Source organism: Microcaecilia unicolor, chromosome 12 (assembly GCF_901765095.1).
Source record: "Microcaecilia unicolor chromosome 12, aMicUni1.1, whole genome shotgun sequence".
Lineage (NCBI taxonomy): Eukaryota > Metazoa > Chordata > Amphibia > Gymnophiona > Siphonopidae > Microcaecilia > Microcaecilia unicolor.
Window position 1 is genome coordinate 3019161 of NC_044042.1, and position 27788 is coordinate 3046948.

The 27788-nt window shown below is 43.1% G+C and overlaps 1 protein-coding gene across 1 annotated transcript; it reads left to right on the forward strand.

Moving 5' to 3' along the window:
* The first annotated feature begins 407 nt into the window (after positions 1-407).
* Positions 408-27604, forward strand: ZC3H11A (zinc finger CCCH-type containing 11A). Its single transcript, XM_030221513.1, has 16 exons — positions 408-486; positions 949-1068; positions 1248-1371; positions 7677-7877; positions 10399-10512; positions 10737-10811; positions 11028-11117; positions 11529-11606; positions 12888-12986; positions 13498-13563; positions 14367-14843; positions 21114-21190; positions 22077-22401; positions 22569-22738; positions 23806-23888; positions 24795-27604. Exons 1-16 carry the CDS (start codon positions 433-435, stop codon positions 25051-25053), a joined length of 2412 nt encoding a protein of 803 aa, XP_030077373.1. The 5' UTR covers positions 408-432; the 3' UTR covers positions 25054-27604.
* Positions 27605-27788: the final 184 nt, after the last annotated feature.

The following is a 27788-nucleotide window of genomic DNA, read 5'->3' on the forward strand; positions in this document are numbered from 1 at the left end:
TATGGCTCCTTGTAATTGAAAAGAAGGAAACAGAAGCTGGAACAATAAACACATTTCCAATGCAAAACAAGCATTTTTCTGAGTTACATTTGTAGGCTTTGTGGCAGTTTTCCTTTAGGCATATCTTGGATCTAAATTTTTTAAGAAGCACATGGTTACCTCCTGCAACAGCTTGCATCCAGATCTTTTCCCTTTCAAATTCTACAGAATGATTGATGAGGGAAGCTTAATGGAAGGGAGCAATGCATGCACTGATCATTGAGGGAGAAAGTCGCCCTCTTGATTTTAATCCCTGATTCTTTCTCATTCTCTCTTTTTTACTGAAGACTACAGCCGCTTGACTTTTGAAGAGTGGTGATCTGGGTCTGTTGGCTGAAGAGGTACCTGTGTTTGAGCTCAGAAGAGGGCAGGTCTAATAAGCGTTCAGCCAGTATGTCCAATCAAGGAGATGACTGCTATTTCTACTTCTACTCCACCTGCTCAAAGGTGTGTGTGAGGCTTCTGCTGCAGCTGCTTTTATGAGACAAGCCTCTAAGGTTTCCAAATGTTTTAAGTAATTTAAAAAAAATGGGGAAGGGGATGGGAAAGCAACGTATTGGCCACCTGAGAAGCAAAGAGCAGCCTTCTTCCAGGCAAAAGGTAAGGTTGCTCTGGACACATTGTGGATGGGGAGGTGGCACAAAGAGAAAATGCCTATTTAGTTTTTGCCTGAGAGGAAAGAATATGGGATCCGAGTGCTGCACATATACTTAAGAACATAAGCGTTGCCATACTGGGACAGACGGAAACAGGATGGTGTGCTTAATGGACCTTCGAACAGTGGCCAGTCCAGGTTACAAGTACCTGGCAAGATCCCCAAACAGTGCAATACATTTTATGCTGCTTATCCTAGAAATAAGTAGTGGATTTCCCCCCAAGTGTTCTACTTTTTGGCTCTTTCTGTTGCAGGGTGACAGTTGCCCATTCCGTCACTGCGAAGCTGCCTTGGGAAATGAGACAGTTTGTACTCTGTGGGAAGAAGGGCGCTGCTTCCGGCAGGTCTGCAAGTTCCGGCACACAAAGATTGATGTACGTGGAGGTGTTTTTGAATGTGCCAATCTAATGGCACTAGCTTGAGCAGACTGTTACTGCCAAAGCTATGTCTCGGAGCATAAGTTAGTGCTGTTCTGCCTATTTTTAGTGATGCTGTTGAACATGATGTGTGAAGAATATGTGGATTCGTGTCTTATGTATTTTACTATTTACAGAAAAAGCGCAGCGAGATTCCATGTTACTGGGAAAATCAGCTCTCTGGATGTCAGAAGGCAAACTGTGCCTTCCACCACACCAAAGGACGTTTTGTTGATGGAATCTTCCTACCACCTAACAAATGTGAGACTTTTTTATATTGAAGAGGGAGTCCACATAGCCTCTTTAATCCATTGAGCGATGAAATGATACAGTATAAGGGGTTCCAGGCTTATTATTGTACAAGGGTTTAGCTTAATTTTGATTTGATTAATCATCTTAGATAAGTATCTCAAAGTAGTGTACAAAACTAGCACAATACAAAATAAAATCATCCATATAAAAGGGTAAATTAGTTCTTACAGGGTAGAGTCCCACCAGACCAATCCAGATGCTTGGGTTTAAGCTGTCCTGTCAGCAGATGGAGACTGAAAACTACTGAGCTGTGATGTCAGGCCTGTGCAACCCCTTGACCAGTCAATATTTATCATAGTAAAGCAAAAGAACAAAAGCAATTACAAGGAAAGAACTCCCCTAGAAACTTATTAACTGCTCAGAATAGTACTGGGTCAGACCAGGGGTCCATGTAACCCAGTTTCTTGTTTCCAACAGTGGTCAGTCCCGGTCACAATTACCTAGGTTCAATTTCTACTGCAGATCCTTGTGACTCTGGGCAAGTCACTTAACCCTCCATTGCCCCAGGTACAAATAAGTACATGTATATACTATCCACCTTATAATTGAAAGAGAAAAACGCCTAGATTTTGACCCAAATCGGGAGATAGACGTTTATCTCACAACAACGAATAAATCGGCATAATGGAAAGCCGATTTTGGACGTTTTCAACTGCATTCCATCGCGGAAGCGTACAAAGATGACGGGGGCGTGTCGGAGGCGTGGCGAAGGTGGAACTGGGGCATAGTTATCGGCCGAGGAGAGATGGGCGCCTTTCGCTAACCCCCCCCCCCCCCCCCCCCCCCACCACAAAAAATGATGTTTCACAACTTTTTATTTTCACCCTCAAATGTCATACCCACCTCCCTGGCAGCAGTATGCAGGTCCCTGGAGCAGTTGTTAGGGGGTGCAGTGGACTTCAGGCAGGTGGACCCAGGCCCATCCCCCACTACCTGTTACAATTGTGCTGCTTAATGCTTAGTCGTCCAACCCCCCCAAACCCACTGTACCCACATGTAGGTGCCCCCCCTTCACCCCTTAGGGCTATAGTAATGATGTAGACTTGTGGGCAGTGGGATTTGGGGGGCTCAACACACAAGGGAAGGGTGCTATGCACCTGGGAGCTCTTTTACCTTTTTTTTTTTGTTTTTGTAAAAGTGCCCCCTAGGGTGCCCGGTTGGTGTCCTGGCATGTGAGGGGGACCAGTGCACTACGACTCCTGGCCCCTCCCACAAACAAATGCCTTGGATTTATTCGTTTTTGAGCTGGGCGCTTTCATTTTCCATTATCCCTGAAAAACAAAAACGCCCAGCTCACAAATTGTCGAATAAAACATGGACGTCTATTTTTTTTTCGAAAATACGGTTCGGTCCGCTCCTTCACGGACCCGTTCTCGGACATAAACGCCCATGGAGATAGACGTTTTCGTTCAATTATGCCCCTCCACGTAAACCACTTTGAATATATTTGCAAAAACCACAGAAAGGCAGTATATCGAGTCCCATTTCTCTTTCCCTATCTTGTGGGGCCGACTGGATGGACCATACAGGTCTTTATCTACTGTGATTTGCAGAGGATACTAACACAATTTTGCTAGGGTAGGGGGAGCCTTATCCTATGTTTGCAAGGCTATCTGGGGTTGGGTTCAGGGAGGTCTGGGCCTTCTGACCTCCAAACATATAATTCTGCCTGTGTTTTTAGACACATTAAAGATTGGATATTGATGATTATACTCTATTAAATATTGAACAGGCATTGTGGATTAAACACTGGTGAAAAGATAGAAACAGAGAGTAGGTTTAAATGGTCAGTATTCTCAATGGAGAAAGGTAGCTAGTGGGATTCCCTAGGGTTCTGTGCTGGGACCGCTTCTTTTTAACATATTTATAAATGCTCTAGAGATGGGAGTAACTAGTGAGGTAATTAAATTTGCAGACGACACAAAGTTATTGAAAGTTGTTAAATCTTAAGCGGATTGTGAAAAATTACAAGAGGATCTTACGCGACTGGGCATCCAAATGGCAGATGACGTTTAATATGAGCAAGTGCAAAGTGATGCATGTGGGAAAGAGGAACCCAAACTATAGCTACGTCATGCAAGGTTCCGCGTTACGAGTCACTGACCAGGAAAGGGATCTAGGCGTCATTGATGATACATTGAAACCTTCTGTGCAGTGTGCTGCTGCAACTAAGAAAGCAAATAAAATATTAGGTATTATTAGAAAAGGAATGGAAAACAAAACTGAGGACGTTATAATGCCTTTGTACCGCTCCATGGTGTGACTGCACCTCGAATATTAAGTTCAATTCTGGTCACTACATCTGAAATAAGATGTAGTGGAATTAGAAAAGGTACAGAGAAGGGCAATGAAAATGGTAAAGGGGATGGGACGACTTCTGTATGAGGAAAGGGTAAAGTGGTTATGGCTCTTCAGCTTGGAGAAAAGACAGCTGAGGGGAGTTATGATAGATGTCTATAAAATGATGAGTGGAACAGGTAGGTGTGAATTGCTTGTTTACTCTTTTCCAAAAATACTAGGACTGGGGGGCATGCAATGAAGCTGTAAAGTAGTAAATTTAAAATGAATTGGCGAAAATATTTCTTCACTCATGTGATTAAACTGGAATTCGTTGCCAGAGAATGTAGTAAAAGCAGTTAGCTTACAGAGTTTAAAAAAGGTTTGGATGACTTCCTAAAGGAAAAGTCCATAGACCATTATTAAAATGGGCTTAGGGAAAATCCATTGCTTATTCCTAGGATAAGCAGCATTGTTGGAAACAGGATGCTGGGTTTGATGGACCTTCGGTCTGTCCCACTATGGCAATACTTAACATACTTCAGGCTACAATTACTAAATTACTAAACTTACAGGCCTTTAGCCGAAATTTGAACTCTGAAGTTTCAGCAAGCTTCTGAGCTAAATGTGGAAGGACCATGCAGCAAAATGAGGAAGGAGCTAGGGTGCAAAAACCTCAAACAGGATACAGATGGCTCCTCCAGCCAGGTGTAGGGTTTTACTTAGGTTTGTGGTTAAGTGAACCAGGTGCTGTGGTTAAGCCAGCTGAAGATGAGAACGTGTTTAAGATCTGAAGCTACTCATTAGCATAAGCCAATCAGTGACAACCATGACATAAATTAGATCCAATCAGATGGGCTTACTGTCATATTAGTGATATCCTGTATGAACATATAAAAGTTAGCATATTCCCTACTTCGGGGGAAAGAGGAGTTATAGCTCATTCTCTCTCCAGGGAACACCAATACATTTGACAAATTACCCAATTGCTTTTCCCTGAATACCTTTGAGTGGTAAAATATATCACATAGGACAAAAACCCAGATAGTACCTGTATACGACTGGGATATTAAATTCCTACAACCAATTGATTGTACATGCCAATTGTATATTCTTTGGTGTCTTTAGTGGGTAAATAAATTTTATAATCTTTAGAACTATATTATACCTCCTTCTCTTTATTAATATCTGTTAATAATTCCTTGGTTTGTTTAAAGAGTAAGTGAATTATTCTATTCAGAGATGGAGTCAGTTTTGAGGTCTATTCAGCCTTCTCGGGGTTCTCTCTGGTACTAGATAGTTAAACTACAGTACCAGGCAGAGCCTAGCGGATAATTAACCCCTGATTAATTCAAGATAGAGACATATTTACTTTTTAAACCATTCAGCAGTAGTTTCAGGCCCTGGAAATCAACTAGTTCACTATGCCCATACGCTGAAACGGGATGATTTCTTTTTGGGGGCCGCAAAAAAAACCAAACAAACCATGGAGATTCTTTGCTACTGATTCTCCGAACTCTCTTATCTGTATCGAGTTGCATAAGACATTGAATAAAATCATTCCACTTCAGAATTTTGAATCTTTATCTGGGTTGTTCAGAAACATTGTAACTCCTATGTTGGTGTGTAGTTGCACTGTTGAGGAATGCCACTTTCGCACAATACAGAGAGCCTATTTTTCCCAGATAACAAGCACAGAAGGTGGGTTGTGTTCCTTCTCCACTTCGTCTTAAATGTGAAAAATGGAGGGTTCACTCACCCAGTTGACGCACAATTTTTGGAGGAGTATTCATTGATGTTTAGAGTCCTGCCTTTCATTCCCTTATGTCAGTGGTTTCCAAACCTGGACCTAGAGGCACCCCAGCCAGGCAGGTTTTCATAATAATCCACAATGAATATTCATGAGAGAGATTTGCATCTACTACCGCCATTGCTTGCAAATCTATCTCATGAATATTCGCTGTGATTATCCTGAAAACCTGACTGGCTGGGATGCCTCCAGGATGAGGTTTGGGAACAACTGGCTTATGTTGTTGGAAGCTCATGATGGTCGTTTGAATATACTGCTTTTCCGTCAAAGGGTCAGAGTTACCCCTCCCTACCCATCTTCAAATCCTTGCTCAAAGCCCACCTCTTCAATGTTGCTTTCGGCACCTAACCTTTATACCTTTCAGGAAATCTAGACTGCCCCTATTTGACTGACTGTACATTTGTCCTTTAGATTGTAAGCTCCTTTGAGCAGGGACTGTCCTTCTATGTTAAATTGTACAGCGCTGCGGAACCCTAGTAGCGCTTTAGAAATGTCAAGTAGTAGTAGTTACCCTCGAGCATGAAATAGTCCTGAATGACTTAGACCTTTAATAGTTGGGGGATTCCTGTTATCCTCTTTGGAAACCTATAAAGAGGGAGGGGAAGATGTACTGGGTATTTAAGCGGGGGTTGGATGGTCAAGCGGGTTAAGGATAGTGAGAGATTATAAGAGCAAAGGCTTCTCGAAGAGAGTTGGGGGGAGGGGAGGTTTTATGAAAATACTAGTAAAAAAGGCCCGTTTCAGTGAGAGATGAAACAGGCCCTAACAAGGTTTTGTTGTCCGAGCCTCCTGTTCCCCGGGCCCCCCTGCAGCCACCCATGGCCACAAACCCAGCTGTCCCTGAGCCCCCCTCCAGGCACCTGTCCGCTGCTGGCGCTCCGTGATGCGGGTTCCGTCGGAAAAATGGCTGTCGAGGGGCAGGGGGAGATGGCGTTTCGTCGAGTGTCAGTGCTCCGCCCTCGTCGTCATCACGTAGTGACGCGAGCGCGGGGCACACACTCATGGGGAAAGCGGATATCTCAACGCTTCAACTTCCGGTGGTGGCTTCATTTAGAAAGTTGGGGTTGTGAATTATGTGCGGATGGGGCGTGGCTGAGGGCGGGTCTATGAGTGACAGTGAGTGGTGCATGAGTGAGAGTGTTGCTGACAGCCTAGCCTACCAACTTCAGGGCTTCAGCGTTTCCCTCCCACAGAGTGAGCTTCAGAATGTTGCAGGTGAGAATTATTTATATAGATGACTTGATTTCCGGATTCTATAATGTTGCAGTTTTCTGTTCTGTATTGTTTATTATGGCTGTTTCTGTTCTCATTATTAATAAAAACTAGTTTACAAATAAATCTAAAGAGGTGAAAACTCTCCTTGCTGCACCACAATCACAGATCTATTATTCTTAACACGTGTGGTGCAAGACAAGATCACCAGACAGTTTGCTGTCTTGTCGATAGCATTGATCAATAGATCTGCAAATCCAAAAAAACTGGACGCAGCTCTTAGTAACGGCTCTGCAAATGTTGCTCTTTTCAGTCTCTCATTGTCTGATTTTTGGCTGTTGTTTTTCTGCCAAAAACGTCATCTTGCCAGCTCAGCTCCCCTCCAGTGCTCCTGATATCACTACTTCCACCAGGATTCATGGCTCCCCCTCTCATTCTCTGGATGCCTTTTCCATCTCCTTCTCTGTTTCCCTAGCCCTGCTTTAGCAGCCCTTCATCAAACTCGGCCAGTCCTTAAGGCAGACCACCTGCCCCCTTGATCCCATCCCTTCTTCTTGGTTGAATATCACTTTCCACAGTTTTCTCCCTCGTTTTCTCTCTAGGATACTAATAGTTTGTCCACTGGCTGTACCTCTCCACCATGGAAATTGGCAACTGTCTGTCCAATACTTAAGATGCCTTGTAGCTTTCTAATTATCATTCAGTCTCTAGTTTTCCTTTTGTCTCCATACTAAGTTGAAGCAGTTGAGAATAAACAATTATTTCAACATGTTCAGGCCTCTCACATTCTTTACCCACAGTGATCAGGTTTTAGACTGGGCCATAATACCAGAACTGTAATTACTTTACTGTTAAATGACACATTCTGCCTTCGAAAGGGGTGATGTTATCCTTGTGGTTTCTCTGTTTTGGCATTGTTAAATAGGGAACTAACCTGTTGTGATTGGTCCTGCAGCTGTGGTCCTCAGGTCAGAGCCAGTAGAAGAGGAAGTGAAAGCAGCCCAGCTCTCGTTACCACAGAATAAACTGGTAGCACCAGCCAGTTCCTCACCACAACTGCGTGGGGTGATAAAGGTGGAAAGCTCAGAGAATGTCCCAAGCCCTACACACCCTCCTGTGGTAATCAATGCAGCTGATGATGACGAGGATGATGATGGTAAGCTGCTTTTTTGGCTCTTAAAGGGACAATTGTTTTGCCATGGATGTATGGAGTTTAAAGAATAGAACTGTGTACCATTTACCACTGTAAGTTCATTACATGTGATGGTGGCATTGAGATATCATGTGGTTATGGGCCTTATTTATTACATTTCTTACTCCTAGGGGAATTGTGTGCAAGGAAATTTAAATTTCTTATCGTCATCAGATCAGTCCAGAACTTGCGGGTGTTTCGCCCATCAGCAGGTAGAAAGAGAAAAACTCAGAATTGTGCGCTGCCTTATAAGAGGACTGTCATGAAATGCCTAGCCATCCGCCTGGGGCTACCCCACGGCCACTTAGAGGGTCTATCCGCAGCACAGCTCAGGTCCGCCTGCATCTGCCTGTTGTGCTCTACACTAGCACTCTCCTCCCAGCAACTAAGTTCCAACCGCCTCTAGACGAGTCTCCCGCTTTCAAGTAATCCCCAGTAATTTCTAGGTTACTGGAGGCTACACTCCCCAGTGCAATCAGCAAAACAATAACGGGTAGCTGAAATATGGATCAATTATAACACTAAACATTTGTTTACTATAAATAGTACCTGGGAAGATCAGGATATATAGCTGTTCTCAGGTTAACAAATATAACTGATCACAAGGCACCAGCAAAGAGATCCTTCTCTCTTTTCTCCCTTGCTAAGACTGGAGAAAAAAGCCAGTTCATTCTAGATGAATTGAGCTCCTGGGCCAATCAGAGCTCAGAACAACTAGTTTTAAAAGTAGCTGGACATCACTGAAGGTTATCTCTTACCTGTGTTAACTAAAGAAGGAACAGTTGGTTCTCTTCAACAGCTTTAAACATAACCATGCACCACCTGTTGGCCAAACTACAGAAATACATTTCAATAATTAATTAACCCTTTAGTGCCAATGTTCCCATCAATCTGTTCCCATATGGCTTATTATGGGAACACTGGACACTAAAGGGTTAAGGCAGTTTTACAGGCTTAAAAATTCACTGTTTGTCACAGTGCCCAAGTTCTTCAGCTGTCGAAAAGAACTGGGCTTCATGGGGATCGATGCCCTACTGCAGCCCTGGCCGGAGACACATCTGTTGTATGGTTTTTTCCCTCCTGGGCCAATGATAGGCTGTGTGTCAAAGGATCATGTTGCACTGGGTCGAATAATTCTCATAGCCCCAGATTGGCTGCAGAGGCCTTGGTATGTGGACATGATTCGACTGCTGGATGGGAATCCTCTCCATCGTCCGCAGGTGCACAGCCTACTGAAGCGAGGTCCAGTGCTCATGGAGGATCTATGACCCTTTGGGTCTTATGGCTTGGCCGTTGAAAGGGCTCGGTTGAGACAAAAGTTACTCTGATTCAGTCATTGCTACCTTGCTTCAGGCGCAGAAACGCTCTACAAGCATCACGTATGTGAGGGTGTGGAGGACATTCGAGAGCTGGTATTCTGTGTGCAAACTTTGTCCTTTCTCTGCTCAGATCACGTACATCTTAGCATTTCTCCAGTCAGGCCTTCAGAAAGGATTGGTGTAGAGTTCTCTAAAAGTTCAGGTTGTGGCTGTGGTCTGTTTCAGGGGCCAACTACAGAAGATGTCTCTTGCTGCTCACCAGATATTGTTTGATTCTTTTGGGGAGCAGGCGTCTTGCTGCCTCTGTTCCTGCCAAAATTCTGTGTGACTGCAGAGCGCAGAATTCCCCAGTCACTCAGAATTCAACATTTCTGCGCAGGACGGTCTCCCCCACCGCTCAGCTGACCACTCACCCAACTCTCCTCTGCTGCTACCCTGCCTACCTATGCATTCCCTGGTGGTCTAGTGGCCTTTTCGGGGGGGGGGGGCAGGACCCCCCCCCCCCCCCCATTCTTTCCTGCCCCGCTGTCTTACTGGTTCCGTGCTTTTTCAAAATTTCTGTCGAAATTTCAAGCGGTAATCTCGGTTGCCATTTTGAAAAACCACGGCAGCTGCAAGAGAGTGGCGGCAGCGGGGCAAGAAAAAGTGGGGTTCTTTCTTGCCCCCGAAGAGGTACTCCTGCTGCAGCTCCTACCTCACGTGAGTGTGGGGGTGCTACAGGGGAATTTTGTGCAAAATTATGCACTGTGCAGTTTCACAGAATTCTTCAAGTTGCACCAGGGTAGGTGCAGAAATAAGTGTAAGTCCACTGGTATCATAATTACTTAATTATTAATTTTCCTTTATGTTATGAAAATTGGAACTTCTAATTATAGTGGACTTGAACTAAATAATGTCTTTTTTTCATTGCTTAGTACTACCTTTCCTATGATAGTATTGTGCTTGTTTGATTCAGTTTGTACAAGTTTTACTTGATTTGTCTTCATTTGAAATTTCTTAAATAAAAAATAACAAGGTTTTAAACATTTTTAACAGGGGTGGGACTGGGTGGGGGAAGGGGATAGGTGGTGGCGGGCAGGGGCAGAGAGCCCCTCTGAACTGGTCTTCACAGGTCCCCACAATTGCTGTTTTTAAGAATGAATAACTTCAGTTGCTTCCCTTTGCAGATCAATATTCTGAGGAAGGGGAAGAATCAAAAATGACTGTTCAGCAGCTGTCCTCAGACACACACAATGGCCTGCGCATAATTTCCACAAGGAAGCCCACCACACCAAAGAAAGGTAGGTAATGCTGAGTTCTCTCTCCATCCTGTGGCAAACGCCTGTCTCAGTAGGCGACCAAGGACATTCTGGTGCTGTGTGCGAGCTGCTCTCGGGACCTCAGGGGCAGGGTGCTGCCAGAATATCTGGAAATGGGTTCCTCATCTGTCACTAGGATGGTGTAGACATGTTCTACCCTAGTTCACCTCTATTGTATAGTTACCTACTGCTCTCCAACCTTTCAGGTGATGGTTTGAATTTTGGAATAAAAACCCTTGAAGAAATTAAATCGAAGAAGGAGAGAGGAAGTAGACAAAGTGGTGAGCTCCTATTCATGTTTGTTCCACCTCATGACTAGTACTAAGCAAAGCATTTTCTCCCAACCCAGTAGGTTTGTTCTAACTGAAATGCATTAACCCGTTGCGGTGACTTAGATTTCTTTTTTTTAAGAGCTTGTTCTGCGCAGAGTAAGCTTGCTTTTTTGTTGTTGCTAATGTGTTCGTTTCTGTTTTCTCTACGTTATGGTGGTAACTCAGCTTATTCAGTCCCATCGCAGAGCCACCCAGGAACAGAGAAGGAGAACCTTCGGACTGTGATCAGGACGGTTACATTATGTACAAAAACAGGTAACCCTCTATGAGTGTGTCGGAGCTTTGAACAGTACTGTTGTGTTGTACAGAATTGATGCTGCCGGAACGCACTAGGGTTAAGCTGAACTCTCTAGAATCAAGAGTGAACATTTCTTCTCTCCCTGAACTGCCGCTCTGTAAGCAATAAGGCCCTCAGCTGAGGCAAATGGGGAGTTTCTGTAAGTGCTTTCATTTCATCACTGGTTAGAGCAGTAGAAAAGCTACAGAAGGAAGCGAGATTATTTGGGAAGGTTCTTGAGCTGGGTTTGGAACTTCTGAGAGGTGCCGGTAACTGAAGTTCTGTAGTTACAGCAGTGCTATGATGCAGCTGAAATGGCAAGATATTCAAAGGGGATGGTTTTAACTTCACTCTATGGTTTTCTTGTGTTACCTCTTTTGCTGCCCCAGGTGACGAGCCCTATATTAGTCTGAGTCTGGCAGAAAGGCTTGGGCAACGCAGAGCTCCCAGCATGGAGAATCCTTCTGGTAAAGTATCTCTCACTTGTCCTTTACAGACTCTAATTTACTGAAATAGTTGAAAGCAGATAACAGGAAAAACAGAGCAATATAACCATAAATTTTAAAACATTACACAGAAGATCCTGTATCTAAAATCTCAATAAAGATACTTCAGAAAAAGCCAAGTTTTAAAATAGCATCTGGAAGTTTGATAGTCGCAGTTCTCAATTCAGTAAATAGAATCCAATTTCCTGACAATATCAAACACCTTCTTACATTTGGGACGATAGGTCATAAGTCTTGGAAAGCACACAAACATCTCAAGGAACTATACAAATCCTATATAATAAAACTCACCTCCAACGTTCTAAAGTGCTTGGGACCGTGGCTCCCTCAGCAAGGAGGTGGTCTGCTAGGCAGCATCGAACTCAATGACGTCAACAAACAAAGCTGAACGCAGGAACTGGCTGCTAGCACGCGCAAAAAAAAAACAGAGAAAAACAAAAAGGCACAAGACACACTCCCAAAGCTGCCGTGCTTAACAACCGCCCTTCATAACGCTCGCACCTGACGAGACTCCCCCACAGCTGCAAAATGTGTATGCAAAATGAAAGTTGCCCAACTTTACCCCACCAAACATTTCTAGCCTTCATCTCTGTTTATAACCCCACTTTTGGTCACGCGGAGCAGAAAATTTCAATGTATTGTCCACAATGACACACACATCCGTTTCCTGAGTGGTAACACCTAAATGTGGAACCTAGCATCATGCAAATAGGGAAGGACAATCAAAATTATAGCTACATCATTTTGCACTTGTCCACATTAAATTTCATCTGCCATTTGGATGCCCAGGTCCTGCAGTTTCTCACAATCTGCATGATTTTACAACATTGAATAATTTTGCATCATCTGCAAATTTGGTCGCTCGTTTCCATTTCCAAATTTGTTGGAAAGTATTGTTCCTAATGCATATCCCTGTGGTACTCGACTATTCGCTTTCCTTTATTGAGAAAATTGGCCATTTAACCCTACTCTCTGCTTTCGGTCCGCCACAGAACATTGACTCCTATCCCATGGCTTTTTCATTTCTGCAGGAGCCTTTCATGGAGGACAAAAGCTTTCTGAAAATCTAGATACACTACATCAACTAGCTCATTTTTATGTACGTCTTTAAAAAAAAAAAAAATTGTAGCAGATTGATGAGACAAGACTTCCTTTGACAGTTTGGCCTTATTTTATTGTAGCCTGCATTGAATTAATCTGGAGAAAAGTGGAATATGAATGCCTTTTTAAATTGTCCCACAGGTGGCAAGGGTGGTTCTGTTCTGAAGCGAAGCCTGGCTGAGAGGCTGGGCAGGAAGATGGAGTTCCCTGAGAAGGAGGGCAGCAGATTCCAAAAGCCAGGTACAGCTCTCCTCTGTAAGGATACCTGTCTGGCTATTTCTACTTTTTTCCTACCTGGGGCTCTAAGTTTCTGTGTCAAATGAGTTCATGTGGCATTAACAACTCTGCATAACCCAGCCACTAATCACCAGTGCTCAGTGGCCCTGGGTACTGTAGGGGTGAGAGCCTTTGTTATAGATGGCATGCAAACTTCCCTCTCTGATTCCATATTTTTGGAGCCATGGGTGTTTTTCTCCTTCAAGCTTCCCAGGAGATAACGGGACTAGTTTGCAAAAAAGAATATGTCCTTGGCTGAAGTAATCTTGCAATGCTTCAGCAGTCAGTTTCCTTTCTGTAACCCAGCTGGGTTCTGATAGCTACAGATGTGATCAGGTCACACGCTGTAGAATCCATATTGTTATGAGAATGGTTCAGGCTTGTATAGGCCAAGACCAGCAAAGGTGAGATGTCAGGTAAATACCCCTACAGTACAAGCATTTTCCCTTTCATAGTATGTTTTCCCTTTTTGCAGTTCAAGTTTCCAAATCTATAAAAGAGAGGTTGGACCTCCCAGCAGAGCAGAACAGCAATGAGATAGGTAAGTGCATCTGTGCACACTAGAAAAATGCAATAGACACAGATCTAGCTCAAAATCCCGCATCACTTGTGAGAGGATGGAGCTGCCACCCTAGAATTCTGCCTCCTTTTTGGATGCAAAGCTGCTGAATTGCATCAGTAGTCAGCCAGTGGGGATTTCTTGCCTGCTTGTTCTCTCTACCTCGAGCATCTAAGACTCACAACTTTTTTTTTCTGGGTTGCATGATGGACATGAGTAAAAAAAGAACTGAGAGAGAGGTGTGCTGGACTATTAAATGTGTGCACAGGTCTGAGCATGTATTGATATTGCAAAAATTAATCTGCAGAATAGTGTTCCAGCACAAGCAACTCCAGGTGTCAAAATACACCTGTGTGCACTTGCATCCAGTGTGCTTTACCATGTTAGTACGCAGTTTGCATTGGGGAGCAAAATTTTTGTGTTACGCTTGATTAGGAAAGCACACAGTAAGTCTTTTACATATGGCTCTTAATGTAAGCCCTCAGATTTTTAACAAAACACTGATATGGTTGGTGCCACTGCTAACCACATAAGCGGTTCTGAATGTAGTAGTCTTTCCCCTGTTCAAGCTTTACCCCTTGTCTTTTGGCCTTTCTAAGAGCCAACGTCATTGTATCTTTGCTTCATTTCTACAATAATCTGATGTGCAGTTCATGGGAAGGAGCTTTCTTTGTTTGTTTTTTAAACATTTTGAGGTAGAGCTGGAAGTTTCTTCTGTTTTGAAAACGTAATGTTTATCTGAATAATGCCTTATAAAACCAATTCTCCCCTCCTTCTGCTGACAGACAAAACTGCTAAGCTGGCAGAGAAAATTCATATCAAGACTCTGGAAGAGATCCGTTTGGAGAAAGCCAGCCAGAAGCGGGAGCAAGAAGCCCAGCCTATGAACGAGGCAGCTGTGCTAGCAGAGGAGTCTAGTGTGGCCACTAAACCCCATTCTGTTGTTCGCATTAAATCTTTTTCTGAAGTTTTGGCAGAAAAGAAGCAGAGGCAGCTGGAGGAGGAGCAGCAGAAAGCAGGGAGCGAGACGTTCCCAAAACCAGTGGCCAAGGTGACTGTCAAGAAGACAGGAGCCAATAAAGTGCAACTGGAGAAGGCGGCTGGGAAAGCCATGACGGGAGTGTGGGTAAAAACCCTGGAGGAGATTAAGCGAGATAAAGCGCTGCGGCTTCAACAGAATAAAGAGAGTTCCGGCAATGAGGCATCGCAGGGGGCGCCAACACCCACAGGCCGAAAAAGGTTACTTCCCATTTCAAAGCCAGGTACATAAATGCTGTACAAGACAACACTTGCACAGACCGCAATGCTTCACTGCTAAACACAAGGCACAGTTTAGTTTGTGCAGCCAAATTGGCGGGGGGGGGAAGGGACCGGAAACTGCAGGATCTTGAGTACCCCAGATTCAGAAGCCATCTTTGCTGGGTTCCAGAAGGAGCCCTGGTGCATTGCCCCTAGCCCAGATAGTCATTGCAATGAGCAGACCAAGAATGTGTTTTTGTTTGTTTTTTGGTTTTTTTTTTTTTTTTGGGGGGGGGGGGGGTGGTTATAAAGTAGGGGAAAAATCTCTGGGTAGTTCTGAATGAATGCTACAGTGGGGTGGGTGCTTAAGAAGCAGCTTCAGTCCCTGAACTGTTTTTCAAGAAGGGGCTCATTTTAGAAAGCTTTTAGCATGTGCAAAGCCTGTTTTATATGCACAGAAAGGCTCTTCTAAATTCAAGGTTGGTGCACAGAATGAGTGCCCCATAGTTTGGGCAAAGCGAGATATATTATATTATAAAATATACAAATGTATGCATAAAATTGTGCACAGATTTACACAGTCTTCAGAGCAAATGTGAGTTTGCCAGGGCTTGTTCTGTGTTTCCGTTTCATAAAGGCACACAAGAGCGTATGTTCCCTAACATAAGTACATTTTTCACTTTGCTGCTAAGCAGTGTTTTAAAGTGGTTTAGCTCCTGCTGTAGCAGTTTGTCGCTATTTGAAATGACCTCCAGAGTTGACCTTCATAAGGAATGGGAAATGGGAGCTATGTAATAGGTATGATGTGAAAAGACAGAAAAATGTGGAGCTACAGCTTTTGTTTTTCCCTGTGCCTTCCTCTGCTGGGCCCAGTTGTGTATGATCAATTTGTCACTTCTAGGATATATTACACATTTCCTCCTTCTCTGTGCCAAACTGCTAAAGTTGGTTTCATGATTCCACTAAATGAATCTCCCTGCTTGGTCATGTGATGTCGAGCTAGAGAGCAGACGTCGGTGAGAGCAGCTCTTAGCCAAATGTAACATCAGCCTCCCTACCGTCACACTTTCACCTGAGGAGTGTACACCCGTCTAGAAAGGTATCCAGGAGAGGGAAGAACACAGATCCTATATCCGGTGGCTGTAATAACATCGAAAAAACCCCAGAGCGCTCACAAAGACGGGAAGCCCAAAATGATGAAGTAGCTGGGCCTAATTCCACCGGCTCCATGTGGGTTACCAAAATCATGTCGCAGATTAAAACACTTTGGTTTCCTCTATTGAACTACAGCTTTCAGAGATTGTGGCTAAGCTGGGATTGGTGGACGCCAGTCTTGAATAACTTCAGACTGATTTTGGACGTTATCAACAACATCTTTCGGATGTGGAAGATAAACTTCAATAAGAAGAAGCCAAGCAGTTGTGCTTACAATCTAGGTTGGTGAAACGAGGAAAAAATGGATGATCTAGAAAACCATTATAGACGGTGCAGTCTACGCTTAGTGGACTTAACTGAGACCATCGAAGATTCAGACTTGGAACAATGGCTAGCACACAAACTCTTATCTACAGCAGGCCTGCTGAGAATTGAACAGGCACATAGGTTGGGGCCAGTAAAGCTGGCGGACAGGCGCCCTCGCACAGTTATCGTTAAAGTACTCAACTGTGTGCATAAACAAGAGATCCTGAGAGTGGTTTGATCAGCGGGCTTCTTGGTGTACGATAACAGTGAAGTGCTATATTTTCAAGATTTTTCTGCAGCAGTAGCAGCCCGTTGCAAAGAATTTGTGCTTTCATGTTCTATGTTGCACCGAAAGAAGGTGCCTTCCACCTTGATGTACCCCGTGAAACATTGCGTTCAACATGAGGGTAAAACGCAGGCTTTCTCACAGGCTGTGGAGGCTGCAGTTCATGGAGAGCCTTCTTGAGATCAGCGGGAATCATTGAATGGTTGACAGTATATTTTGAACTACTTAATACCGCGTTTTTCCGCAATATCCTTTCTACATGCGGCTTACCTGGGTTTGAGTTTGATTGAGAGGTTTTTCACCTCTTTGGATAAGAGGTTTATCTTCTTAGACTTTCTGCATTGGGTTGGATTTCCAGGTACAACTGACTAGTTTTCAGCCTTTTCCCTTGATACTATTAGGGGAGGGCATGCCATGGAGGCACCCTTCAGTACCTGAATCATTAAACCCTAGGGGTATTACCTTACACAGCTGTGGAGATCTACAGTCTTTCATTGTGGGAGATCCTGAGGTCGTCTGCCATTCTGGATTACAGGGGTGAAGTTTCTTGTTTCTTGGACGACAGTTGGGTAACACTTCTGCTTTGGGACTTGGGTGGCCTCTGCCCACCTGTTACTCAGACTTCCACCTATTCTTTTTAACGTCGTCGTTGCTTTGTGTTAACGTTTCCTGCCACCTGTTTCTTGTTTGGTTCCTATCTATTGTCTTTAGCTCCAGTTACTTACACTGTGCTCTCCTATAATGTTGGACATTGAGTATGTACTAAGTTTTTACAAAGGGAGGCAGATGGACGATTACATAGAAATGTTTTATTGCATTGCTGACTTGAACTGGATGTGACATCACATGGGGTTCCCTTTCTTGATTCCTTTTAGCTTTGCATTATTGCTATCATCTGATTTTCTAATTTGGTCAGTGTGTACAGTTTAGGTCCCACTAGGGACAGATCCAGTACCTGTAAAATGAAAGTGTAAAGCGCTTAGGTCTAAGTGGTGTATAAGTACTGAAGTGAATGAATGCTTCTTTGTATGGGAGGTATGAGGAGAGGAGAAGGTTCTCAAGGTCTGTGCCAGAACCGGTGGTGGGAAGCGGGGCTGGTGGTTGGGAGGCGGGGATAGTGCTGGTCTGTGCCCTGAAAAGGACAGGTACAAATCAAGGTAAGGTATACACAAAAAGTAGCACGTATGAGTTTATCTTGTTGGGCAGACTGGATGGACCGTGCAGGTCTTTTTCTGCCGTCATCTACTATGTTACATGCACCTCTGTTCTTAATGGTAGGACTGTTATTTTAACTCCTTTAGAAAAGGGGAAGGGTGGGGAGAGGGTTTAATTTTTCATCTTTTAGGGGTTTTCTCTTTTTTTTTTTTAAACGATATTTTTGCCTTTAGCTTTTGAATTCTGAGATAGATGTTTGGGGGATTTTGGTTTTTCCTCTATTTTTTTTCTTTTTGTTTTTTCCAGGGGATCTCCTGTCGTAGTGAGGAATGTGGTTTGCCCATTTTACCTTTACTGGGTCTGTTCTATGTTAGAAGTGGAAGTGGCTGCTGGCTGGGATGTTTTTTTCTTTAGCTTTGTTTGAAGAATTTGGATAGATGCCTCCCCATAAACTTTCCTTTTGGAATGTAAGGAGGTGAGGGAGTAACTTCCCCTATTAAGAGACTAAATATTTTGCAGTTTCTGAACAGACATAATGTGAATATTGCAATGCTGCAGGAAACTCATTTTTCCTCTGAGGAACACCCAAAATTTCAGAAGTGGCGGTTGGGTTCCCTGGTGGAATCTCCTAGTTTGATAGGAAGGTCTGTTTAGGACCTCTTTACATATTCAAATTCACTCGGTTCTGAAAGAAGGGGGGGGGGGGTAGATTTGTTTTAGCTAAAGTGTCTATAAATAAACACCCTATGGTTTTATGTAATGTTTATGCCCCAGATACATAAGATAAACATTTTTTCATTAGATTGATAAACATGTTTTTACCTTATGCTAATGATGATATTATAGAAGAAGATTTTAATCTGGTCTTGGACAGATCACACTCAGAGGAATCTGCAGATTCAGCTTTCCAAGGGTTTACCTCTTCCTCTGCAATAATGTAGGATTAATTGATTCCTGGAGACTGTTCCATGTAGGAGAACAGGATTATACCCACCTCTCTCGGGCTTATTCCACACAGTCGAGAATTCATTACATATTAGTCTCTAGATCTTTTTTTAAAACATTTAGTTAATTTGGAAATTGGTTCCTACGGAATTTCTGACCATGTGATGATTTGGGTTTCACTGGATCTTGATCCTTTGGAACACAGAGACTTTTGGTGGAGATTCCCTATTGAACTTTACTGGGAACAGTCGTTCCACTCTTTTTTAGTGGAGAAATGGAATAGCTATAGGGCTCATATGAATCTCTTTTGGGAAACAGCAAAGGCTGAGCTCAGGGGAGAGATATTAGCCTATGCTGCCTGCTGAAAAAAAAATGAGGCGCACGAATTTTGCATGTGGAAAAACAAGTGATCTGGGATAGGATACCCTAGGCCTTCAGAAATCAGCTAGTGCCAAAATGGAGCTTTTAGCTTCTCAGACAGCTCTTAAGATATTACTACACCAAAGAGCTCTTAAATCCCTAACGTATAATAAGTACCAACTTATGAGGATACTTTAGCTGAATATGGACAATATTCAACTTCCTCAGGTCTCTCCATCACAAAAAGCGCTTTTGAATGCTCAAATTACTGAGGGTGAGCTGGCCTTGGCAATTTGGGATAGTGCGCTTGTGACAAAATGGTGAATTTTCCAGCATCTGAATTATAAGAATATTTCATGAAGTGTATTTTTCTAGTTTGGCCATCAGGTGGTGCATGTTTTATGTTTAAAGCTGTTAGCAGACAAATGACTGTTCCTTCTTTAGTTTAACACAAAGAAAAAGTAACCTGCAGTGATGTGGCCAGCTACTTTTTAAAAATGTTGTTCTGGGCTCTGATTGGCCCAGGAGCTCAAATTCAGTCTGGAAATACTGGATGTTTCTCCAGTCTCAGTTTGGAAGTAGAGAAACAAAGACCTATTTACTGAGACCTTGTGAACAGTTAGTAACCTGTGAGCAGCTATATTTCCTGTACTTCTCAGGCACTATCCAGGTAGTGATAAAATGTTTAGTTTTATAATCGATCCATATTCAGTTACCTGTTGTTGTTTGCTGATTGCACTTTTTCTGTTTCAGTGTTCTAATTTTTCATGACAATAAACCTTCTTTAGTTTATGCCCTCTGCTTGTCTGGACTGACCAAGAGTCCTGGTGGTTTGTGTTTTTTGGATCTGTGGGTGCTTTCTAGGAACTGTGGAACCACTGGGAGTGTGGTCCTAGTGTCCTACAAATCACTGGGGAATACCTTGAGAGCAGGAGACTCGCCCAGAGGCAGTTAGGACCCAGTTGGTGGGAGGAGGGTGCTAGTGTAGAGCACAAGTGGCAGGTGCAGGCAGACCTGAGCTGTACTGGTGATAGATGCTCTAAATGGCCGCAGGGTTAGCCCCAGGCGAGTGGCTAGGTGTTTTGTGACAGCGCTTAATAAGGTGACTAGCCCAGATAGGTTCTGGACAGAATTTTATAAAATTTTACAATCGCAGATTGGGCCTTCTTTGCTGAACCTATTCAGTCATATGGTTGATTCTAAGACCCTACTGGAATCTTTACAAATGGCACAGATAATTGTTTTACTAAAATCTGGTAAGGACCCTGCTCTCTGAATTCCTGTAGGCCCATATCTTTATTGAATTTTGAGGTAAAACTTTGCCAAAATACTAGCCAATCGTTTAGCCAGGGTCCTACCCTCTCTGGTAGAAAGCTCTCAGGTGAACTTTGTTCGGGGCAGAACAGCCATTAAAAATATTCTCATGATCTTGGCCTCCTTGGAAGTGGTACAGAAGAGACATTTATCTTCTCTCTTAATAAGTTTTGATGCTGAAAAGGCCGTTGATCATGTATACTGGAATTTTCTGTTCAGAGTCCTATGGGCTTATGGTACTGGAGAGGTTTTTTCGGATGCAGTGCACGTTCTTTACTCAAATCCCAAAACAGTTATGTGGGTTAATGGGGGGCTTTTGCAGTCATTTGCGGTCTGCTGGGACACACGCCAGGGATGCCCTTTATCCCGCCTGCTTTTTGTTTTGGTGTTGGATCCCCCTCATTAGACACATCTTGGTGAATGCTGATATAGCAGGGGTCCTATTTAAGACATCAGAATTTAAAATCTCTGCATTTCCGGATGACGTTTTTCTCTTTCCTTGGGGGGGGGGGGGGGGGTGAGTGGGGTGGGAAGGGGTGCATGTTTGTGAGGCATCATTGTTGAGGGGAGGACTATAAGAAACAAGGCCCTTCTCAACTTTGTCTTGTTGGAATGTATCATGCCTTGCATTGTTGTTTATATGACTGGAAGTGTTTATCTTTGAATTTAATAAACAAAATTTAAATAAATGAATCTCCTTTATACCTCCCATGCTTTGGCAAAGTGAATGCACATAACTTACATTCTTGTTTGCGGTGTGTTTGAATTGTAGTTGTAAATGAAGAGAAGCTGCCAGTTGTCCAGAACGCATCTACCCTCCAGCCTGTCATTGGCGGTAACAGCACAGAGGTGGGTTCAAAATGATAGTGTGCCACAGCATGTCAGAGAATGAGAATCCAGCCTTTGAGTATTATTATTATTATTAACATTTGTATAGTGCTACCAGACGCACGCAGCGCTGAACACCTGACACAGAGAGACAGTCCCTGCTCCATAGAGCTTACAATCTAAAAATACAGACAGACAAGACAATTAAGGGCAAGGAAAGTACTGGGTGAGAAGGAACAAGGATAGGGGAATTGAGTAGTGGCTAGGAGCCAAAAGCAGTGGTGAAAAGGTGGGTTTTCAGCATAGATTTGAAAACAGGTAGAGATGGAGCTAGGCGTACAGGCTCAGGAAGTACCTTCTCTTCTTGGTGCTGTCAGCTACACATTGGACTTCTGTTGGATTCTTAGGCTTTCTTAGTCACTTTTGAATAAGAACATAAACTTGCCATATGGGGCATGACTGAAGGTTCATCAAGCCTTGTATCCTGTTTCCAACAGTGGCCAATCCAGATCACAAGTGCCTGGCAAGATTCCATAACAGTAAAACAGAATAGGGGTCAGAAAGTCAGTAGTTTATCATTTAGCCAGGGGATGAGGACTGTATTTTGCCAGACTGACCAGAAATCTCTAAGTAATGGTAGAATGTAATTAGCGGTTACTGCCCTCTACTTCAATACACACGCATCTCATGAGACCTAGTGTACCCAGTCTGTTACCTCCCGCAGAGCAAGACCTTTCCTTACCGAATGTTGGCTTTGCTACCATCATCAACTTGTGGTCATTTCTTTGCTTTCATTCATGCCAGTGTGGCAAGATTTACAGTGGGACTGAAAATCTTTAAGAAATGGGGGAGATTTTGTTCTCTGGATGTAACACGTGAATTAACGAGCTTGCATTTTGTTCATTAGCATTTAGATGTGAGCATGACTTCCTCAAATCCTGATGTGCAGGTGAAGAGCTTTGAGGAGATCATGCGAGAAAAGCGACAGCGAAAACAGCTTGAAGGGGATCGGCTGCAGAAGGAAAAAGTGACGGCATCACCACCATTATTGCCAGCCCCAGAGGAGGAAACAGCCAAAGAGAGTATGACTGTCAAGGTGAAACAGCAGTCTGCTGAAACACCAGAGAAACCAGATGAAGTGGTAGCAATGAGATCACTGCCAGCAGCCGAAGCTGGGGATTGTACACTAGCTGCAATTATTGCAGTTCAGCCATCACAAAGGAAAGGGAAAGGTGAGAGTTACTGGGAAGGGTCAAGTTGTGCTCCTGGGATACACAGGTTTAACTCTTGGTTTCTGTATGATGGTAGTAACTGGCTGAAATGAAACAGGATGAGGGAGCCATCCTGATGGTTGTGTGATCAGAGGAAAGTCATGAGACTGACTCATCCTTTCTTCCAGGAAAGCCCAAAGGAAATGTGAAGCCCTCGGTAATGAAAGGCAGCTTGTCTGCAAAAGGCCCATCAAAACGCAAGGCACAGAAAAGGCAGCCCTCTGCTGTGGCTACAGTGAAGCCACTGAGCTCTGATCTCAGCGCTGTCCTGGATTGTCCAGCTAAAAAGGTTGCCTGGGTAAGAAAAGTCAAAACAGAACCTTCCTCATTAGTTCCTCCCTCTGGTATTTTCAGTTCAACATTCTGGGTCATGATTTCAGTTTTAGGTTAGGAATGAGAAATTTTCCCTGTACTTAAAAGTAACAGAAAAGAAAGTTCACACAGGACTACTGGAGCATGCTTTTTGACTCATGCTGCTTGAGTATATGTGGATCAGAAAGAAAAATCCCTGTAATGTTCTCTCTGGACCTCCTAACATGGCTAGGATACTAATCACACAAATTTAAGGGGTTGAAGGATTCACATTCTTGTGATCTCATAAGCTTTCTTTAGAAAGGATGCCTAAAAGGATAGAAAGAGGGAACTTTAGAAAGCGAGTTATACAGAATTTGCTACTATACAAACGTGTCCACAGAGTTTGGGTTTTGCATTTTGGTACTTTGCAAACCCAGCAGACATAACTCATGTATGTTTATGGCTGCTGTGGAAGCCACAGGTTGCAAGCATAAGTAGCGATTTTAGAAGGAAATGTATATATGTACTTTCCTCCCACCCTAAAATCACTCCTTTTTACACGTATTCCAGCCGGATTCACTTAGGTGGCGGAGTAGCCTAATGGTTAGTGTAGTGGCCTGAGGAACTGGGTTTGATTCCCTCTTCTGCTCCTTCTGACCCTCCACTGCCCCAGGTACACAAACTTAGATTGTGAGCCCACTAGGGACAAAGTGCCTGCATATAATGTATGTAAACCGTTTTGGTTTTACTTCTAGAAAGGTAGCATATCAAATCCATGACCCTTTCCCTTCTAAAATTGCTTCCTGTATGTGTAATACTCTGATGTGATCACACAAAGTGACAGTACTGCTGAGCTGTTCAGAGCACAGAAGCAGCATGTAAATCTTGGGTTTATGGCAACTTTGTAGAGTAACAGTTCAGAAATTTCAGAGCTACTGTTGGGTATGGCTTCACTGATCTGGAGTAAGTTGGAATCATCTTAGCTGACCCCCTTCACTCCATGAGATGATTTTCTTGATTTCGGACTCCTACTCATTTTGTGTTTTCACTGACGCTGCTTTTCTTTTCCAGGCTGCAGTTGAGGAAAGATCAATCACTGTTTTGGCAGAGGAAAGACCGGTTTCTGTGCCAGCATCAGAGATGTCAAAAGAAAGGTAAACCTTTGAAAGCCCTTCTATTGGAAAGAAAAATAACCGCCAAAAGCACTTAGTAACACTTTCGGGACCCTTCTAGTCCTATGGCTGAATATGTACAATCTTTACCAACCAAAAAATATCAGCGGCAGATATTGGGGAACAGTAAATGATGCATCGAGTCCCCTGTCTCCTCTGTTTCCAAAAACAGTCTTTCAGAGTGGGTTAGGTATTTGAGGCATGTAAAATCTTTTCCTCAGCATTGGCTGGTAGGATTATCTCCTAAATCCTGTGCAGCAGCTTCAGCATATTGGCAGGACATCTGTATTGTTCCATACCGATGTCTGCCTTAAGGTCTCCTTTCTTGCTTGATTTTATTTGCTCTCGCATCACTTGTAAGTACATCCTGGTTGTCTCAGGCTATTCATCACATTTCATTGACTTTTAAATTTAGTGGAACATCAGAAAATAGAGTGCCTGAAAATCTTTATATCGTAAAATCAAAGATCATAACGGGCATATCTTAACTCTTCTTCCCTCTCTAAGCTCTCCCCAATTGTCTTTACCTTACATGTATCTTACTCTACCATAATATCAGCTTGATATTAATCGCAACTTGTATTTGGTCATACCGAAATCGGTTAACGCCGATTACGGTACCATGTAAGCCACATTGAGCCTGCAAAAAGGTGGGAAAATGTGGGATACAAATGCAATAAATAAATTATATCATTCTTTTGCAGTTTAATACCATTCCTTTTAAACTCAGTGAGGGAGAGGTGTTTGCAAGCTTTATCCCTTCAATTTTCCTTCTTCCTTTGGTTTCCATGATGTTGCCTACAGTCACTTTCTAGCCTAACAGAGTCTGAATGATGATATCTTGGTCGATTATTTGATTATCTAAAGCGGGATCATTTTCTTTTACAGCTCTGAGTCACCTGTGTCAAGTCAGGCTGCTGCCACACCACAGACAGAGATGGGCAGTCCGACTTTTATGCAATCATCAACAAAAACGCGCAGGCTGAGCTCCGCTTCTGGCAGCAAAACACCCTTATCGGTGGAGGATGACTTTGAGAAACTTATGTGGGAAATCTCCGGGGGAAAACTGGAAGCAGAAATTGATCTGGACCCTGGCAAAGATGAAGATGACCTCCTGCTGGAGCTGTCAGAAATGATTGATAGCTAGACAGTGTACTCTTCTCAGGTATAACTAAGGAGTCTGCATTTTAATAGAGAAAACTCAGCCAGCGCTGCGGTTTTCACAGCAGCATCTGTTTTTGATCTTACCACTGGACCCGAGTGTGCTGCTGATGTTCTGATCCACTGTTGGCACATGTAGGGCAGACATTTCTGCTCACTTAGAACAGAAGACAAGAGACTTCTTAGTGCAAAATCCTCAACGAATGCAGCCATTTTTACCAGGATCCCTACAGAAAAAAAACTTTGCCCAGACTTATCAGGACTACTTGTCTGCCATGGAATTCAAAATGTCAGCATTTAGTTTAAATAGTGTTTTGTTTTAGGCTAGGTGCTTTTTAATTAACAAAATGGCTTCTCGGGTTACGTGGTACCTTCCTGTCCAGGTATCATTTACTTTCTTGGGAAAAAAAAAATCCCACGAACAGAATGCAATTAAAAAAAAAAAAAAAAGTCTTAAAGGACAGGCAAATTTTGGACCAAAGCACTTGCTGCTGCTATTGGACAGTCTGCTGTAGATTTTAGGCACATAAACCTGTGGGCCCTGAGGTGAGAAAACAGCGAGGAGAGTTCCTCCAATACCTCCATCTTACCCTGTGGTATGTCGCATTGTAACATGTCCGGTTGCCAAATGGTCATTTGCATATATCCAGTGGCTGGTTTTCTTTGGGTGCTTGTCTGGTCAAAAATGAATGGCATCCCTCCTTCAATTTTCTGATTTGTTTAGTCCAGAAGCTTGTTAAAAAAAAAAAAAATGATTTCTCAGCTGCAGTTTTAAGATGGAGCACCATGATGCGCTGAAGCTGAACCAAAATGAAGTTTGCAGTGCCAGCTGGGAGGTGGGGGAGGGGCAGGTAACCATACCCCTGCCCTCCCAGACTTTGACCAGTAGAGGTCATCACACTGAGGCTGACTTGGGCCCAGAATGTATTTCAGGATGTCCCAAATTCACCTCCTGTTCTTTGCTTCCCTCACAGTGCAGAGAATAATACACCTTCTTTTATAAGACCCTGGTTCTGGGGAGCATGGTAGGAAAACACATGATATAATCAAGATAATTTAGTTCTAGCAACATGAAAGGGCTGGGAGTCCTGCCATCCATTGCTCTGTCAGTCTTGGTTGGTAGAATTCAGATTGGAGACGTCTTTTTATACTGAAATTAACCCTGGTGGTCTTGAAATTCTCCAGATTATGACTATTGAGAGCCCCAAATCCACTTATAAAGTATTGGGGGGAAGATGTTCTCTGTCATTGTCATGTTTATGTAACTGTTTTATAGGTTGTGTTACTACATCCACAACTGTTTGTAAATAGTTTTTGTATTTCTTTCTTTCCTCTCAAGTTTTGTTTGTATTTAAAGCATTGCTGTATGAAAACAGTGTCTGAATTATACATGTTAAAAAAAACCTCTGACCTATTTGACATTACAAATGAAGAACATATTTGTGTTTTAAATAAAGCTGGCTTAGGAAAGACACTTGGAATTTTATTTCTAACGCAGTAAACTAGTGTAAGTGCAACTACAGCTAAAAATGTGGGGTCCTGCTGCAGAGCATAATTCTAGCGCTAGGTAAGCTGTAAGAATAGTAAAAAATAGAAGCTGTAGCAGAAGGGCTGTACTTATGGAGCCAGATCTGCCTAGCAGGCTGTGGATTGCTGTGACAGGCTTGTAGTGTTGGCTGCAGGAAGCCATCCAGAAGGCGATGGCCTTGGAAGGCTGCATTTCAGATAGCAGCTGTGTTGGGTGGTGGTAGCTGTTTGAATTACTGTAGAACCTTGGAGATGGAGGTGAGATAGGAAGGAGGTCTAGGATGACAAAAGGAAATCTTGCCCATCTACCCAGGGAGAGAGTGGAGTACACAAGAGGCAGATGACAAAAAAAAATGTCTGGTAGCTGGGATATGGTCCTTATTGTGGGCTGGAGAATGTAATTTGTCCTTTTCTGCCATCTTCTACCAGTTAATTCAAGATTAATCAGATAATGGGAGCTACCTGATACTCAAAAGCATGTATCCAAGATCAACAAGCAGTAACTAGATCATGGTGCTGAACATTCTCTCTGGGCACTGTCTGGTCAGTGGGATGGCATTTATCCAGTCAGTGGTAGTATTTAGCAAAAAGGCTGCCCTAACTTTATCCAGCTAGCAGTCTGAATATCGCCACTTATTATCATCACTAGTCAACGCCAATTCCCAGATACTCAGCACAAGCTACCTTTCAACTGGACCAACAAAAATTAGCTAAGATATGAAGGGCCTGCGTTCCGAAAGCACATGATCACTTTGCCTACACTGTCTTTAGAAGGTGTTGGATGTCATTTTTGGTTTTGCTTTTATCTTTGCTTTTTTAAACATTTGTTGAAGTATTTGTTATAAGTATTTTAAGCACTGTAAAATAACTCACCATGACCTTTATTTGTCCCTTTGGTCTGTTTTGAATAGATTGTAAGCTCTTCAAGCAGGGCCTGTCTCCTATCTGTTTGTGTGCAGTGCTGCATACATCTGTTAGTAGTTGGAACAATAAACATGATTTTAGAAACATCCTGTTTTAACCAGAATATATTCCATCCATTAGACACAAATGTGCACACCATGCACCCTTTGCTTTTCTGCTACAGTGAATCCAGTGGTTATCCCAGGCTGTCTTGAATTCTGTTAGATTTTTTTTGTCAGTTTCTTCAGGAGCTTGTCATGCATCCAGCCCATGCCCTTTCTACCCACAAAC

Excerpts from the sequence above, each read along its gene's own strand:
- ZC3H11A (XM_030221513.1), top strand. The coding sequence starts at position 433 with ATGTCCAATCAAGGAGATGACTGCTATTTCTACTTCTACTCCACCTGC. Across the intron at positions 1,069-1,247 it reads TCCGGCACACAAAGATTGAT|AAAAAGCGCAGCGAGATTCC; the intron begins GTACGTGGAGGT and ends TACTATTTACAG. Across the intron at positions 11,118-11,528 it reads TACATTATGTACAAAAACAG|GTGACGAGCCCTATATTAGT; the intron begins GTAACCCTCTAT and ends TTGCTGCCCCAG.